The 14,978-nt window shown below is 41.5% G+C and overlaps 1 protein-coding gene across 8 annotated transcripts in view; it reads left to right on the top strand.

Annotated features, from left to right (window-relative positions):
- Dnah11 (dynein, axonemal, heavy chain 11) overlaps positions 1 to 14,978 on the top strand; it is a 316,394-nt gene that overhangs the window by 56,493 nt on the left and 244,923 nt on the right. For all 8 annotated transcript variants that reach the window (XM_039078094.2, XM_063262810.1, XM_039078093.2 and 5 more), the window contains 4 exons: positions 1,150 to 1,482; positions 1,671 to 1,922; positions 2,006 to 2,175; positions 2,925 to 3,147. In XM_039078094.2, coding sequence (XP_038934022.1) covers positions 1,150 to 1,482; positions 1,671 to 1,922; positions 2,006 to 2,175; positions 2,925 to 3,147 — 978 coding nt within the window. The remainder of the gene's footprint in view (positions 1 to 1,149; positions 1,483 to 1,670; positions 1,923 to 2,005; positions 2,176 to 2,924; positions 3,148 to 14,978) is intronic.

Genomic DNA, 14,978 nt, shown 5'->3' with positions numbered 1-14,978 from the left:
AAAGGAGACAGCGGTACTCTGAAAGGAGCAGAGTTGGGAAGAGCTCACCTCTGCTCCATTCCACACTTAGGACCTAGAAATGAAGGCCACAGCTGGACATGAACTGGGAAAAGTAGAAACCATTGGAACCTTGGCAAAGAGACTTGATAGTGTAAACCTCATTAGGAATAAGCTAGGTGGAGATTGGTAGAAATGGATATCACCATGGTTCTAGAAGGAACCTGAGTTCTACTTTTCCCTAAATACAGAAAAGCCCATCTCTTCTGAGAACCTCAGCAGCATAGCAAAGTGATTCTGGTGTGACTGGTGTATCAGAGAGGCCCTGCCCTAGGGACAGGAAAGGATGGTGATTTCCAGTCCTGCACAGCTGCTGCCTTCTACCTGGGTTGACCCTAAATATATCATAAGTATTTGTTTTTCATATCTTCCATAGGAGACTGAACAAAGTTGGTCTTTAGGATTTTCCCCTCTTGCTTTTGTATTTATCCTTTTGCCTTCTAGTAACCACAGAAGAAAAGGCTGCTGTGTCAGGTTCTCAGGATGTGTGCTGCATGCACACAGGTCACATAGACTAGACAGATGTGTATATTGCTATGTCAGGTTCTCAGGATGTGTGCTGCATGCATACAGGTCACAAATTTGGATGTTGCAGGTACAGGGCAGGACATAAAAAAATCTCTAAGAGAAGTAGCCTTTACATTTGAGAACAGCAAACCCATAGGATTCCCATCTCCACCTTGGTAATATTCCAATGTCCCAGAATAGTGTTCTCAGAAGGACATAAGAAAATCTCTTTATATTTACAAAAGAGCCCTAGATAGCAAAATTTGAGACAGAGCAAGGACTAGAGCCTGGGGCATAATATTTTGGGGACTGGTATATTTCTTGCCTGTATTTGAAGATAGCAATTTTCAAGTTGATTTTTCTTCTAAGGGATACTTTTTGAACATATGTGATAAGTGAGTTTAGTGTTATACTATTATAAAATCCTCCAGCAGTATTTGCCGTCTACCTCGAGATTCTATAGCCTTAGGTTTGAATGTTTCAGTGCCATGCACAAAAACTCAATCCTTTCTTCAACAGCCTCTCTTGTAGTGCTCCTCCTTTTTATGCTGGTCATCATTAATCCCAACCCTCTAATGTTCTTAGGAGAACCGGAAGCTCTTCAGAGCTGATCCTTCCCTGGATTCCTGGAAAATTTATGTGGAATTCATCGATGACATTGTGGTGGAAGGCTTTTTTCAGACCATCTTGCATGACCTGGACTTCTTCCTGAGGAACACAGAGAAACAGTTAAAACCCGCGCCATTTTTTCAAGCACAAATGCTCTTAATGCCCCCAGAGATTGTGTTCAAGCCCCCTTTAGAAAGAGAGGCTGGGGATGGCTTCTACAATCTGGTGGAGGCAATGTTGTGTGGCAGCTTCAAGGTGTCTGCCCAGATGGGGCGTGTGGCGGCACACCTGGACATCCCCGACTACCAGGTAATCTCTCAGGAACCAAGCTGGGATGGTGAGGAGCCCCAGAAAGATACCAGTAAATGCAACACAGGTCTTTTAAAATTTTTATTTTATTTTTCTTTTGCTGAGTGTTCTCCCTTGAAGAATCACCTAGGATAATGTCATGGTAAGAATTCTTTGTTTAAAAGCATGTTTGGTTTCCTTTCGTTTAGAATGATATGGATAACATGTTAGGCCTGGCAGAGGTCCGGCAGGAGATAATGAATAGAGTTGCTGATGTCATCGACAAAGTTTTGGAGTTCAGAAGTTCTCTGGAGACCTACTCTTACCTGTGGGTAGATGACCGAGTAGAGATTCTGAGGCAGTTCCTCCTGTATGGCCATGCTGTACCATCTGAGGAAATCGATGCTCCTGCAGGCGAGGACATCCTGCAGTCACCAACACTAGAACAGTTCAAAGAACAGGCAAGGCAACGCCTTAGCATTTAGTTCTGTTCACTGGCCTTCTGTGCTGTTGCTGTATAGTTATTTATTTCCTAATCTTACAGATCGACATTTATGAAGCTTTGTATGTTCAGATGAGCAAGTTTGATGACTTCCGAGTGTTTAACAGTTGGTTCAAGATAGACATGAGACCTTTCAAGTTGAGCATGCTCAACGTGATCAAGAAGTGGAGCTGGATGTTTCAAGAGCATCTGCTAAGATTTGTCGTCGACAGGTAGCCTTGACTTCTGTGTTTGAAACGGTACAAGCCCTTGACATTGGGTTGTGAGGATGGCTCAGTCAGTAATGTTCTTGTCATATAAGTGTGAGGAACTGAGTACAATCCCCTATACCTGTGTAAACACTGGGTATGCTTGTAATCCCAAAGGTAGGAAGGTGGAGACAGAGTCCCTGGAGCTTGCCCATTAGCCAACCTAAACCAGCATGCTCCAGGTTCAATAAGAAACCCTGACTCAAAACCAAAGTATGTTGCATGGAACCAAAAGAATGACGCCTGAAGTTGGCCTCTGCCTTCCTATGTGTACCCACAGCTGACTGATTTATAGTTGACCAATTAATTTCAAGAGTATTTGTACTTCTAACGTTAGAGTAGGTTTAACAAATAATGTTTGTACATAATGGAAATAAGATCCCATCAAGCCTTGTAATACTCGTACACAAATGGACTTAAAACCCTTAAAGGTGGCAAAGGCAGTGGGTCACATAGAGCATTACTCCATTTCTATAAAGTGTCATCATAAGTAACCACAGAGACAGAGATCGGTAAGCAGTTGCCAAAACAGGTCTCAGCTGTAGTGTGGACGAGGAACGTCGGAAATGACATGAAGGGATGCTTACATCTGGTGATGGATACTCGCTCATTCTGTCTTCCTGCTAGGATGAACAGTCCTGCCTTGAAATGTGTGATTAAGATGTTTTCGTTAACCTAGCTTATGTCCATACATGTCTATGCATTCATTACAGTCTGAGTGAGCTGCAAGGATTCATCAAGCAGACAAACGCAGGACTTCAGAGACAGCCACATGAGGGTGATCACGATGGCTTAGTTGACATCATGGGTCACCTCCTGGCTGTAAGAAGCCGACAGAGAGCTACTGATGAGCTCTTTGAACCTCTGAAGGAAACCATCATGCTTCTGGAAAGCTATGGCCAGAAGATGCCTGAGCAAGTCTATGCCCAGCTGGAGGTAAGTGCCCGTGAAAACCGCACAGTTGCCAGCGGCTGAGTGACTCCATTAGCCAGGTACTTCACACAACACACTCTTGTCACAGTAGGACCTGCAGATGCAAACAGTGTTTTCATGGACAGGTGAAAAACCTGAAGCCAGTTATGACATAATTCATCAATGAGGGGAATTATCCGTTTTCTCCAGAATTTATAGCTTGACCATTTGCATTTGACTCCCTCGAGGTTTGATTATATTGAAAATATTAGACTTTCAGTGTTACAGAAGCAGGATACTGATAGGCTAATTCGGAGAAAATGAGTTGAGGTGTAACTTTAAATGAATATCTTGGGTAGTTTGGGACTATATCATCCATCCATCCACCCACCCACCCACCCATCCACCCATCCATCCATCCATCCATCCATCCATCCATCCATCCATCCATCTATCTATCTATCTATCTATCTATCTATCTATCTATCTATCTATCTATCTATCTTGCTTGTGTTCCCGAGAGTGTCATTCCAAGGTCATGGTCCTTGTCCTCCCGAAAGGTAGCCTCTATGTGCAGCATTTCTCCTGTGTATAGTAGTACTCTATGTACAGTAGAAGCATAAAGCCAGCCAACATTCATCTCTGTGTGTTTCATAAGTAAAATCTCAACCACTGTGCCACTGTTATCCCGGTGATTGAGTGGTTGACAACCTCCCAGTGTTACCATCATTTTCATGTGTACAGAGCAACCATATCCTTACTCTTCTGCTTCCCCAGTTGCCTGCAAGTTGAGAAGCGTTCTAGGCTTGGAAACATGGCACGGATGTGATGATATAGAGTAAAAAAGTGGAAGTCTGGTCTAGATGGGGAAATCTTTTGTGTTTTCCAGTCAGATTTCTGTTTCACACTGCCCGGGCTTTGGAAACATTTGGTGGCTTGTGTGTGCCAGCGTATGAGCAAGGTCTATTTAATTTTGACTGAATTTATGAGCAAAAGAAAAACCTTACAGTTGAGCCTCTCCTGCCATGCATATTGGGGTTCTGTAGATGGTTGAGTCTGGCCCCCCACAGCTATGGGCTTACAGTATGCATGTACACTCCCAGAGTTTTAAATGGGTGTTAGAGTCTGGACCTAGGTTTTTATACTTCCCCAGCAAGCTCTCACATGCACTGAGTTATGTCTCCAGCTACAACATCTGTTTTTCGGTATTGTGAAATCGGCTCTTATCTATCTTCCCTGGCAAACTAGGTAATACTTGGAGTCCATTTCCATTTCATTAAAATATTTCATGTGAATTTTTTTTTGTTTTAGATTATTGTTTTTGTTTGGATCTGATATTTTCAACTTATTTTGGTTATTTCTTTCTTATCCAGAAGAAATTGACAGCTAAGCTAACATGAAAGTAGTATTTTGAATGTACATTTAAGTGGGATTTAATGTCTCACAGTGTAGTGTAATCATCACTTCTGCTCAGTGCCAGTTTTTCTCTACCCCAAGCCGAGCCCTGTTCTTCAACCCATGGCAACCCTTTACTCTTGGATTTATGTATTCTAGGTCATTTAAGGCCTAACCTATTGCATTTGACGTCACCTGATGTAATATTTTTGAAGCCTACTCACTTTGTAACATTATCAATATTTTGTTCTCTTTTGTGGCTAAATGGTGTTCCATTGTAAGCCTACACTGCACTGTCCACCCATCTGTCTGCTCATGGGTGTAAGACTTGCCTCCATCTTTTCTAGTGTGAGTTGTTTTGTTTCAAACATCGATATGTGAATATTTTTTTTAAATGAGAGAAAGTTTTGCTTTACTTCCTTATTTTAGCCTGTAAAAAAGAATCATACAACATAACTAAGGTTGAAACAAAGAAAGACAAAATACTTTCTCACCTTATTTTGAGGCTGGTTCCTGAGAGGAAGAAGGGAGAGAGATGACAGGAGCCATCCATGTCGCTGGACCCATCCTGTTAGCATGTGCAGGCTTAGCTTGTCTATCTGTGTCAGTGTCTATAAAATTATGTGCATCAGATCATTCAAACCAAAGGTTTATACACAAGCTGGAGAGGTGTATCAGCAGTTAAGAACACGTTCTCTTTCAGAGGACCCGAATTCGATTTCCAGTACCTACCTGTTGGATCACAACCATTTGTAACTCAGTTCCAAGGGATCCAACGCTCTCTTCCAACCACCACAGACACAAGACAAGCATATAGTTTACAGACAGACGGACATGCAGGCAGAACACTCCTACACATAACAAAAAATAAATCTTGAAGTTTTAAAAAAATGTTTACTTAGGGATTCTTTTGTCATTGTAGTATTTTGGTTTTGGGAGACAGGCTTTCTCTGTGTAGCCCTGGCTGTCCTGGAACTCATTCTGTAGACCAGGCTGTCCTCAAACTCAGAGATCCGCCCGCCTCTGCCTCCTGAGTGCCGGGATAAGGTGTGCACTGCCACATTGACTTAAGAGATTCTTTTTATGCCCTCTGATTTCTCCCTGAACTTCACAATAATCGTGTGTGTGTGTGTGTGTGTGTGCACACGTGTACATGATTTACACCAAAGTCCTTTCAGGTAAGTGATTCATATCCCTTTTCTATTTCTCCTTTAAGCTCTGTTTATTGCTTTAGATTTTACCTTTATTTATGTGTGCATATGAGCGTCCTTGAGAGTATATGCTATGTGTGTATCAGAAAGGCCAGAAGAGGGTGTCTGGTCCCCGAGAGCTGGAGTCACAGGCAGTTGAAACCATCTGATGTGAGTGCTGGGAACCCCACTCAGTGCCCCTGCAAGAGCAGTGCACACATTTAGGTCCTCTCTCCAGTCCCTCTGTTCAGTTTTAAGTCTTTGCTTTTTGTGTTTTGTGCCTCTGTTAAGTATTGGGTGTCCGTAATTGTTTCATTTTCCAGATGTACTTTAGCATTATGTCCTCTGTTAGTATCTATTTTCTATTTTGTCTTATCTTCAGATAAACGAAATTCCATCCCCTGACTCTCATTTTCATATTTGTGCAATTTAACCTACAATCTTTTTTTTTTTGATGATACATAGTTGGATATACTTTCCACTCAGTCTGTCTTAATAAGCTTTGTGTTGTTGTTAAAAAAAAATACAAAAGGGCTGGAGAGATGGCTCAGTGGTTAAGAGCACTGACTGCTCTTTCAGAGTACCTGAGTTCAATTCCCAGCAACCACATGGTAGCTCGCAACCATCTGTAATGGGATCTGATGCCGTCTTCTGGTGGGTCTGAAGACAGCAACAGTGTACTCATACAAAATAAATTAAAAAAATGTTTTTTAAAAAATTACAAAAGCACAACCCACCTAAAATAATAAAAGGGCTGTTCAGCTCGGAGCTGTGGAGACATCAGTGAACCTTTGGCCCTGTGGGATGTGTGTGTATGTATGCACTTGTGGGTATGTGCACAGAAGTGCAGGTGCTCTTGGAGGCCAGGACACAGCAGCCAGTGTTTTAGGTAGGAAAAAATAATTCCCTGAGCCCATACGGCTTTCATTTTCTGTCTGTAAATCCGCATGAGTTACAACTGGTTTTCAGCCCTCAGCTCGGGCTTCCTCTGTAAGACTTCTTTTGAATCTCTAGCAGAGATGCAACGCAGAGCCAGCCAGTAACTTTCTGAATGGTCCACCTCTAGACACCACTGGCACCACAGAGCTGCAGGGCCCCCTCCCTCAGGCCCAGCGAGGGTGCCACTTTGCCTGACAAGCCTGGGTTCTACCTCCCACTTTGGGTGTGAGTCAGCCTTCTCTGAGAGGGAAGCGGCTGGTTTCCACAGCCCGCCTTGTACTGGCAGAACTTCATTTTTGCCAAGATTGTGAGGTGGAGGTGGGAGAGGAAATAAAAAATATCCAGGAAAACAGGTCACAATTCTCATTGTCTTAACCAAAATTTTGGCAAACATTCAGAAATAAATGCTCTCTAACATGCTTTCTTTTGTCTGATTTTTAGGGTCCGGAAATCTGATAGTAGGAAACTTTGTCCTCTCTCTAGTTTTCTTTAAATATGTCCTTTAAATGTAAATACATACACTTAGGGCATGACAGAAAAAAAAGTATTTTTCTTTCATTCTTCAAGCAGAATTTAAGAAGTTCAAGAGGAAAAATAAAAGCCATCGTTCTCCCTTGAATTTCTGGTTATGGTCCCTTTATCCTGATGCTTCTTCCCAAACCCTGAAGTTCCTTTTCTGTTTAGCAAGATCCCATAGCTGTGCTTCAGATCCAGCACTGATGACAGAGTCTGCCATCACTCCATTGGTGCTGTCTTCCTCTTCATCGTTTCTCACAGGGTTCCTCCCGGGTTTTGAGTTCTTGTCTTGAATAGTAGACCTCTGTTCTGAGAACAGATTGCTGTAATACTGCTTTCCTTTGCAGGAAGAATGTTGTTTTTCTACTTTTACACATTCTTTGTCTTTCTTTTCTTTTCTTTTCTTTCTTTCTTTCTTTCTTTTTTGTTGTTGTTGTTGTTGGTTTTTGTTTTTGAGGCGTGGTCTCTCTACATAGCCCCAGTTGTCCTGGAACTCACTATGCAGATCAGGCTGGCCTCAAACAGAGATCTGCCAGCCTCTGCCACTTGAGTGGCAGATTATAGGTGTGTGCTACCACACCCAACTTGTCTTTAAATTTTAAAAGCATGACTTTCATGTGGTTTTCTTGAGACTGACCTCACTTCAGTTCATTCAGTTGTTAGGTCCCTGTATTTACAATTAGAGGTGTCGTCCTATATCCTTTAGATATAGACAGTTTTTGATAGATCCTCACTGTGGTTGTCTAATTTACAAGCACCCCTAAGGTTCAGGTCTTGAGAAGTCTTCCCTCCCCTAGGCTAAAGTTGGCACTGTAAGCACAGGACTGGCCAGGCAGTGGCTCACTTGTACTTCCAGTCTACAACTTATGATCTAGGAGCTTCCCAGAACATAGAGCTCCTCCCTCCTCCCAGCCCATGCTTGTTTCCTTCTCCTTTTTCTTCTCCCTCCCTCCCTCTCTCTCTTTTTTTTTCTCTTAGGATCATTTATTAAAAAAAAAAAAGTAAAATAATCACAAGCTGAATGCAGAAACACATCAATACATCATCTTAGTCCAGTAGATTTCATTCAAGACATGAAGGGATGATTCAATATGTGGAAATCCATTGATATAATTCAGTATATAAAAACTGAAAAAAGTCACATGATTATATCATTAGATGCTGAAAAATATCGGGAAAATTCCATCATTTCTTTTTCTTTTTTTTTTTTTTAAAGACACCTTCACACTCTTTACTCCCTTTATCTACTGCGTCCTTAATGCACAAACAACCTAAAGAATCCAATTAAAAGAATCGAAGTTTACAACACAGCGGGACAGCGAGACCGCCATGGTTCTATATCATGACACAGTGAGTGAAGGGTTAATTTGGAATTTCTGCTCCATAAACTGTTCCCAAATGGTTTGCTGCGCTCATAAGAGATAAATACACAATACTGCCGCTGCTGATCCATAGCGTGGCTTCTTTTCTTTTCTTTTCTTCTCTTTTTTTTTTAAGCTGAGCACAACTATTATCATTTTGTAATTAAAAGCATAAAATATATCTAACACCCAGTTCCACACTACATCAGTTATACAGAATATTTAGTTATCCATTCCATTATTATCCATTATTTAAGAAAGGCCTAAAATCTATATTATATCTTGCTAGCTTGTACACTATCTGATAACTATCCAATAAAATATGTATTTTCAGAGTTAAACAGCCTGATAGGCTATGAAACTAGAATCAGTCTTCAACCCCATCAGAAATCTGAGAATGACCAAATATCTATACACATAGGAAGCCTAACATGGCTTCCAGAACTGGGAGGTTGTAGAGACAAATCTCCACTAGTGCAGTCGCCTGTTAGGAACATGTGAGTGCAAGTCTTCAGTCTTCGGGCCCAAAATCAACTGACAGACTCTTGAAATGGAGATTTTGAAGGGCTAATCACCCTGTCTTGGCAGAGTTTATCAGTCAAATATTCTGCATAATTTGTCCTTTTCTGGACAGTATAGTCTGCAGATGAAACAGGCAGTTTTGTCAAGTGGCTGCCTAGCCACAAATTATTTCCTCACCTGAAGGTAGAGATGTTCACATTCTTCGTTAAATCCACCAAAGGGGAACAGTTAGGAGCAGATATGTCTCAAAAAAAGATAAATAACTTTAAATCTCATACTTTGTGAATTTCTGATGTTTGTGAAAACCATCTATGTATATGAGACTATCTGGACTGTTGTCTTTATATCTTTTTTTTTTTCAGTTACTACTGTACTTTATTGTGTTCAACCAAATCACCATGTTACAAAAATAGCAGGCTGCCATAATAAAAAATAAGGCTCCTCTATCCAGCACCAGATAGCATCATTTTACTTTCAAGTCTAGAAATTGCACACTTGTATATAAACCAACCGAAGATGAGGATTGAGAGTTCATCTTGGTGGATTTTTCCTTTGATGAATATGAAGTGTCCTTCCTTATCTTTTTTGATGACTTTTAATTGAAAATTGATTTTATTTGATATTAGAATGGCTACTCCAGCTTGCTTCTTCTGACCATTTGCTTGGAAAGTTGTTTTCCAGCCTTTCACTCTGAGGTAGTGTCTTTCTTTGTCTCTGAGGTGTGTTTCCTGTAGGCAGCAGAATGCAGGGTCCTCATTGCGTATCCAGTTTGTTAGTCTATGTCTTTTTATTGGGGAGTTGAGGCCATTGATGTTGAGAGATATTAAGGAATAGTGATTATTGTTTCCTGTTATATTCATATTTGGATATGAGGTTATGTTTGTGTGCTTTTCTTCTCTTTGTTTTGTCGCCAAGACGATTAGTTTCTTGCTTCTTCTAGGGTATAGCTTGCCTCCTTATGTTGGGCTTTACCCTTTATTATCCTTTGAGGTGCTGGATTTGTAGAAAGATATTGTGTAAATTTGGTTTTGTCATGGAATATCTTGGTTTCTCCATCTATGTTAATTGAGAGTTTTGCTGGATACAGTAACCTGGGCTGGCATTTGTGTTCTCTTAGGGTCTGTATGACATCTGTCCAGGATCTTCTGGCCTTCATAGTTTCTGGCGAAAAGTCTGGTGTGATTCTGATAGGTCTGCCTTTATATGTTACTTGACCTTTTTCCCTTACTGCTTTTAATATTCTTTCTTTATTTTGTGCGTTTGGTGTTTTGACAATTATGTGACGGGAGGTGTTTCTTTTCTGGTCCAATCTATTTGGAGTTCTGTAGGCTTCTTGTATGCCTATGGGTATCTCATTTTTTAGGTTAGGGAAGTTTTCTTCTATGATTTTGTTGAAGATATTTACTGGTCCTTTGAGCTGGGAGTCTTCACTCTCTTCTATACCTATTATCCTTAGGTTTGATCTTCTCATTGAGTCCTGGATTTCCTGTATGTTTTGGACCAGTAGCTTTTTCTGCTTTACATTATCTTTGACAGTTGAGTCAATGATTTCTATGGAATCTTCTGCTCCCGAGATTCTCTCTTCCATCTCTTGTATTCTGTTGGTGAAGCTTGTATCTACAGCTCCTTGTCTTTTCTTTTGATTTTCTATATCCAGGGTTGTTTCCATGTGTTCTTTCTTGATTGCTTCTATTTCTATTTTTAATTCCTTCAACTGTTTGATTGTGTTTTCCTGGAATTCTTTCAGGGATTTTTGTGTCTCCTCTCTATGGGCTTCTACTTGTTTATTTATGTTTTCCTGGAATTCTTTCAGGGATTTTTGCGATTCCTCTCTGTAGGCTTCTACTTGTTCTCTAAGGGAGTTCTTCACGTCTTTCTTGAAGTCCTCCAGCATCATGATCAAATACAATTTTGAAACTAGATCTTGCTTTTCTGCTGTGTTTGGATATTCCATGTTTATTTTGGTGGGAGAATTGGGCTCCGATGATGCCATGTAGTCTTGGTTTCTGTTGCTTGGGTTCCTGCGCTTGCCTCTCGCCATCAGATTATCTCTAGTGTTACTTTGTTCTGCTATTTCTGACAGTGGCTAGACTGTCCTATAAGCCTGTGTTGTGTGTCAGGAGTGCTGTAGACCTGTTTTCCTGTTTTCTTTCAGTCAGTTATGGGGACAGAGTGTTCTGCTTTCGTGCGTGTAGTTTTTCCTCTGTACAGGTCTTCAGCTGTTCCTGTGGGCCTGTGTCTTGAGTTCACCAGGCAGGTTTCTTGCAGGGGAAAAGTTGGTCCTACCTGTGGTTCCAAGGCTCAAGTTTGCTCGTGGGGTACTGCCTAAGTCCTCTCCGCAGCGGCAGCAACCAGGAAGATGTGCGCCGCTCTTTCCGGGAGCCTCCGTGCACCAGGGTTCCAGATGGCGTTTGGTGTTTTCCTCTGGCGTCTGGATGTGCGCAGAGTGCAGTCTCTTCTGGTTTCCCAGGCGTGTCTGCCTCTCTAAGGGTTTAGCTCTCCCTCCCACGGGATTTGGGTGCAGAGAACTGTTTATCCGGTCTGTTTCCTTCAGGTTCCGGCGGTGTCTCAGGCAGGGGTCCTGCTGCTCCTGGGCCCTCCCCCACGGGAGCCCAGAGGCCTTATACAATTTCCTCTTGGGCCAGGGATGTGGGCAGGGGTGGGCAGTGTTGGTGGTTTCCTCCGCTCTGTAGCTTCAGGAGTGCCCACCTGACCAGGCGGTGAGGTCTCTCTCCCACGGGGTTTGGTAGCAGAGAGCTGCTGCGGGCCGGGATCCGCGGGTGTGTCGATATGTGAATATTTGTATATCTGTTTCCACTTCTGACTTGTGTGTACATAGGAGTGGACTTGCTGGGTCATACAGTAGTTTTATTTATGACTTTTTGAAGAATTGCCAAATTGGTTTTCACCGATTTGATATACATTGATATATATTGATATATTGATATTTATAGTTATATAGTTATGTATTTTTAACAGGATAAAATGCCACAATGTATTATTACAAGTGCTCTTTGACCCTAAAGGGCACAGAGAGCTACTGTGTATGAATTATTCTGTATTATATGAAAGTATTCTTAAGGTGCTAAATTCGGCAAGGTGACAAACTGAGCAGACAGCTTCGGAACAGCATGGAGAGCCCAAATAACTACAATAGCATCTGCTTCAAAGATCTTGGTATTAACTTAGTTTTTACTTTTTCTTCTCCAGTGTATGTTGGGAGGTAGTGCATGTCAGAAGGTCAGAGGACGATTGTCACGATTTGGTTCTCTCCCTCTACCATGTGGGTCATGGGGATCAAAGTGAGTCCTGGTGACACTTTACCCTCTAACCTACCTCACTGCTCCAGTAATTCTTCTTAGAAGGTGATTTTGGGTGTTCTTTGAGTCAGATCTTGGACCTTGCCATAAATCTCACAGAGGATCCAGTTATGATACATTTTATCAATGAGGGGAATTATCCTTTTCCTCCAAAATGTATTGTATGAACATTTGACTCCCTCAAGGTTTGATTATATTGAAAATATTAGACTTTCAGAATTACAGAAGCAGGATACTGATAGGCCGACCAGGAGAAAATAAGTTGAGGTGTAACTTTAACTGAATAACTTGGGCAGTTTGAGGCTTCTATCTATATCTATATTTATATCTATGTTTATATCTTTATCTATACTTATACCTATAACTATACCTATATCCATCTCTATCCCTACACTTATCTATATCAACTATATCTATCTATATCTATATATCTATCACCTCTCCATAAATATATATATGTATATATGTATATATATGCATGTGTATATATGTATATGTATATATATATATATATGGTTTGTGTTCCTGAGAGGTTCAGTGTCATTCTAAGGTTATGGGCCTTTACCTCCAGAAAGATGACTTCTACTTGCAGTACTCCTCTGTGTGCTCTAGTCCTCTATGTGCCCTAGTCCTCTATGTGCCCTAGTCCTCTATGTGCCCTAGTCCTCTATGTGCCCTAGTCCTCTATGTCCAGTATTCCTCCTTGTACAGTACTCGCTCAGTCTATTCTCTCCTTGGTGCTTCTGTTCTCATTTTAATTCAGTTCTTACTACCTCTCAACCCAGATGACAGGAGCTATCTTAGTCTCTATCATCCCTCCTCAGACGCTGTGTATGATCTACTCTGCAGTAACACTGAGGTTCTAATCACAGGTCCTATCAACCCCATCTCTCCCAGCCCTCGTCCACTGTGTCTCATACTCCGTTACCTCCTCCCAGAGTTGAATGCTGTTTATTAGACTTTTGGCATCATCTGATCTTTCTGTATTTAAGAAAATGTATTCATGTCAAGGTTGTTTTGAATCTACAAACACGTGTCAGGTCTGCTGTATTTTGGGAAGGTAAAGGGCCCTGTAACCCTCCCTAACTTCCTGGCTGTGGCTTCAGATGGGAAGCTGAGTAAATACTGAATTTGGGTTGTGTTCTTGTTCTTGTTTGAGACACGGCCTAGCATACCCCACTTGGGCCTCAGACTCACGATATTGCTAAGGTTCACGGTGAATTTCTTTCCTCCCCATTCCTGGCCTTTACCTCCTGAGTTATTGGGATTAAAGGCAAGCAACGTAGTACTAGGAATAGAACACAGAACCACAAGATGCAGGATTTTGATGAGAGGAGGCAAAAGATAAGGCAACATGTTTTATAACCCAAGTCTGTTGGTTCCTGAGTTGGAGGGATTCCGGTCATGACATTAGATTGCTTCGTAACCGTGTGGACCTATGACTGGTTGGCTTGCTGAAAAACATTTTGTACAGTGTGCCGTGTGAAGTAGCTCTGTGTGTGCCTTTTTCATTTTCTTTTAGAGACTCTATACTATTTAAAGTCAAAAAATGTGCGTGACCTCCGGAATACCCCTTCCACACATACACTGCATGTACCTAGCACAGCTCCCTCCTCATAATCTACAGTTAATGGTTTGTTCATCAGAGGGTTTCAAGGTAGGTTGTAGAGTCTTATCATTTCCAAGTTCAGTCAACAAGTAACATCCACGTCACAGTGTGTGGCTTTGTATGACAAAACAAGTTCAGTGTCCTTGGACATAGGCATGCCTCTCCATGGGAACCATACCTCGTGGCTCTTCAAAACAAAAAGCCAAAACCAAGCCAAAACAAAGACGAAAACAAAAACCCCTCAGTTCCTCTTCACCTGTCTGTACTGTAGTAGGTCGAGAAGGCAGAGAGGAGATACTACCTCAACTGCTTATGCTGGTTTTGTTCAACATCAAGTAGGAATTGACCTTCCCTGCCCCTTTGCCTCTTAAATTCCTTCAAAAATTACTCCTTGCCCCAAATGGACCAACTTCAATGCTAAAACTCACCATCATGAGCCAGCTCAAACCCTGTTGTAAACCATGACAAGAGGAAGAAATAGAGTCACTATGTAGCTTTTCCCTACCTAGACCAAAGTTTCAAAGCAAGATTTTTTAAATTTTTTAAAATAAACTTACTAAATTGATTAAGATACCTGACTTATAGTTTTGGTTTTTAGAAACCAGTGAAGTCATGCCCAGTGCACTTCAACTGTGTGTACATGTGCACATGTGTGTGTATGTGTGTGTACATGTGCACATGTGTGTGTATGTGTGTGTATGTGTGTACATGTATGCATATCTTTTCACCTGCATGTGGAAGTCACATTTTAATGATGCACATTTTCCTGAATCACTTAATCACTTTTTAAAGAAGGTCTCTTACTGAACCTAAGGTTCACCATTTGTTCAGCTGGCTAGCAAGTCCCAGGAATTCTTCTGTCTTGGTGTGTCGCCCCCTCACTGCTCCCCCCAGGATTATAGGTCTACGCTGTCATAGCTAGCTAAAAGCACTTCACTGACTCTCCCCCCCCACACACACACACAACTCTTTAATTTTATTCCCGTAACAGTGGAGTGTTTTG

Source organism: Rattus norvegicus, chromosome 6 (genome assembly GCF_036323735.1).
Source record: "Rattus norvegicus strain BN/NHsdMcwi chromosome 6, GRCr8, whole genome shotgun sequence".
NCBI classification, from domain to species: domain Eukaryota; kingdom Metazoa; phylum Chordata; class Mammalia; order Rodentia; family Muridae; genus Rattus; species Rattus norvegicus.
This window is presented reverse-complemented; position numbering and strand designations above follow the sequence as displayed.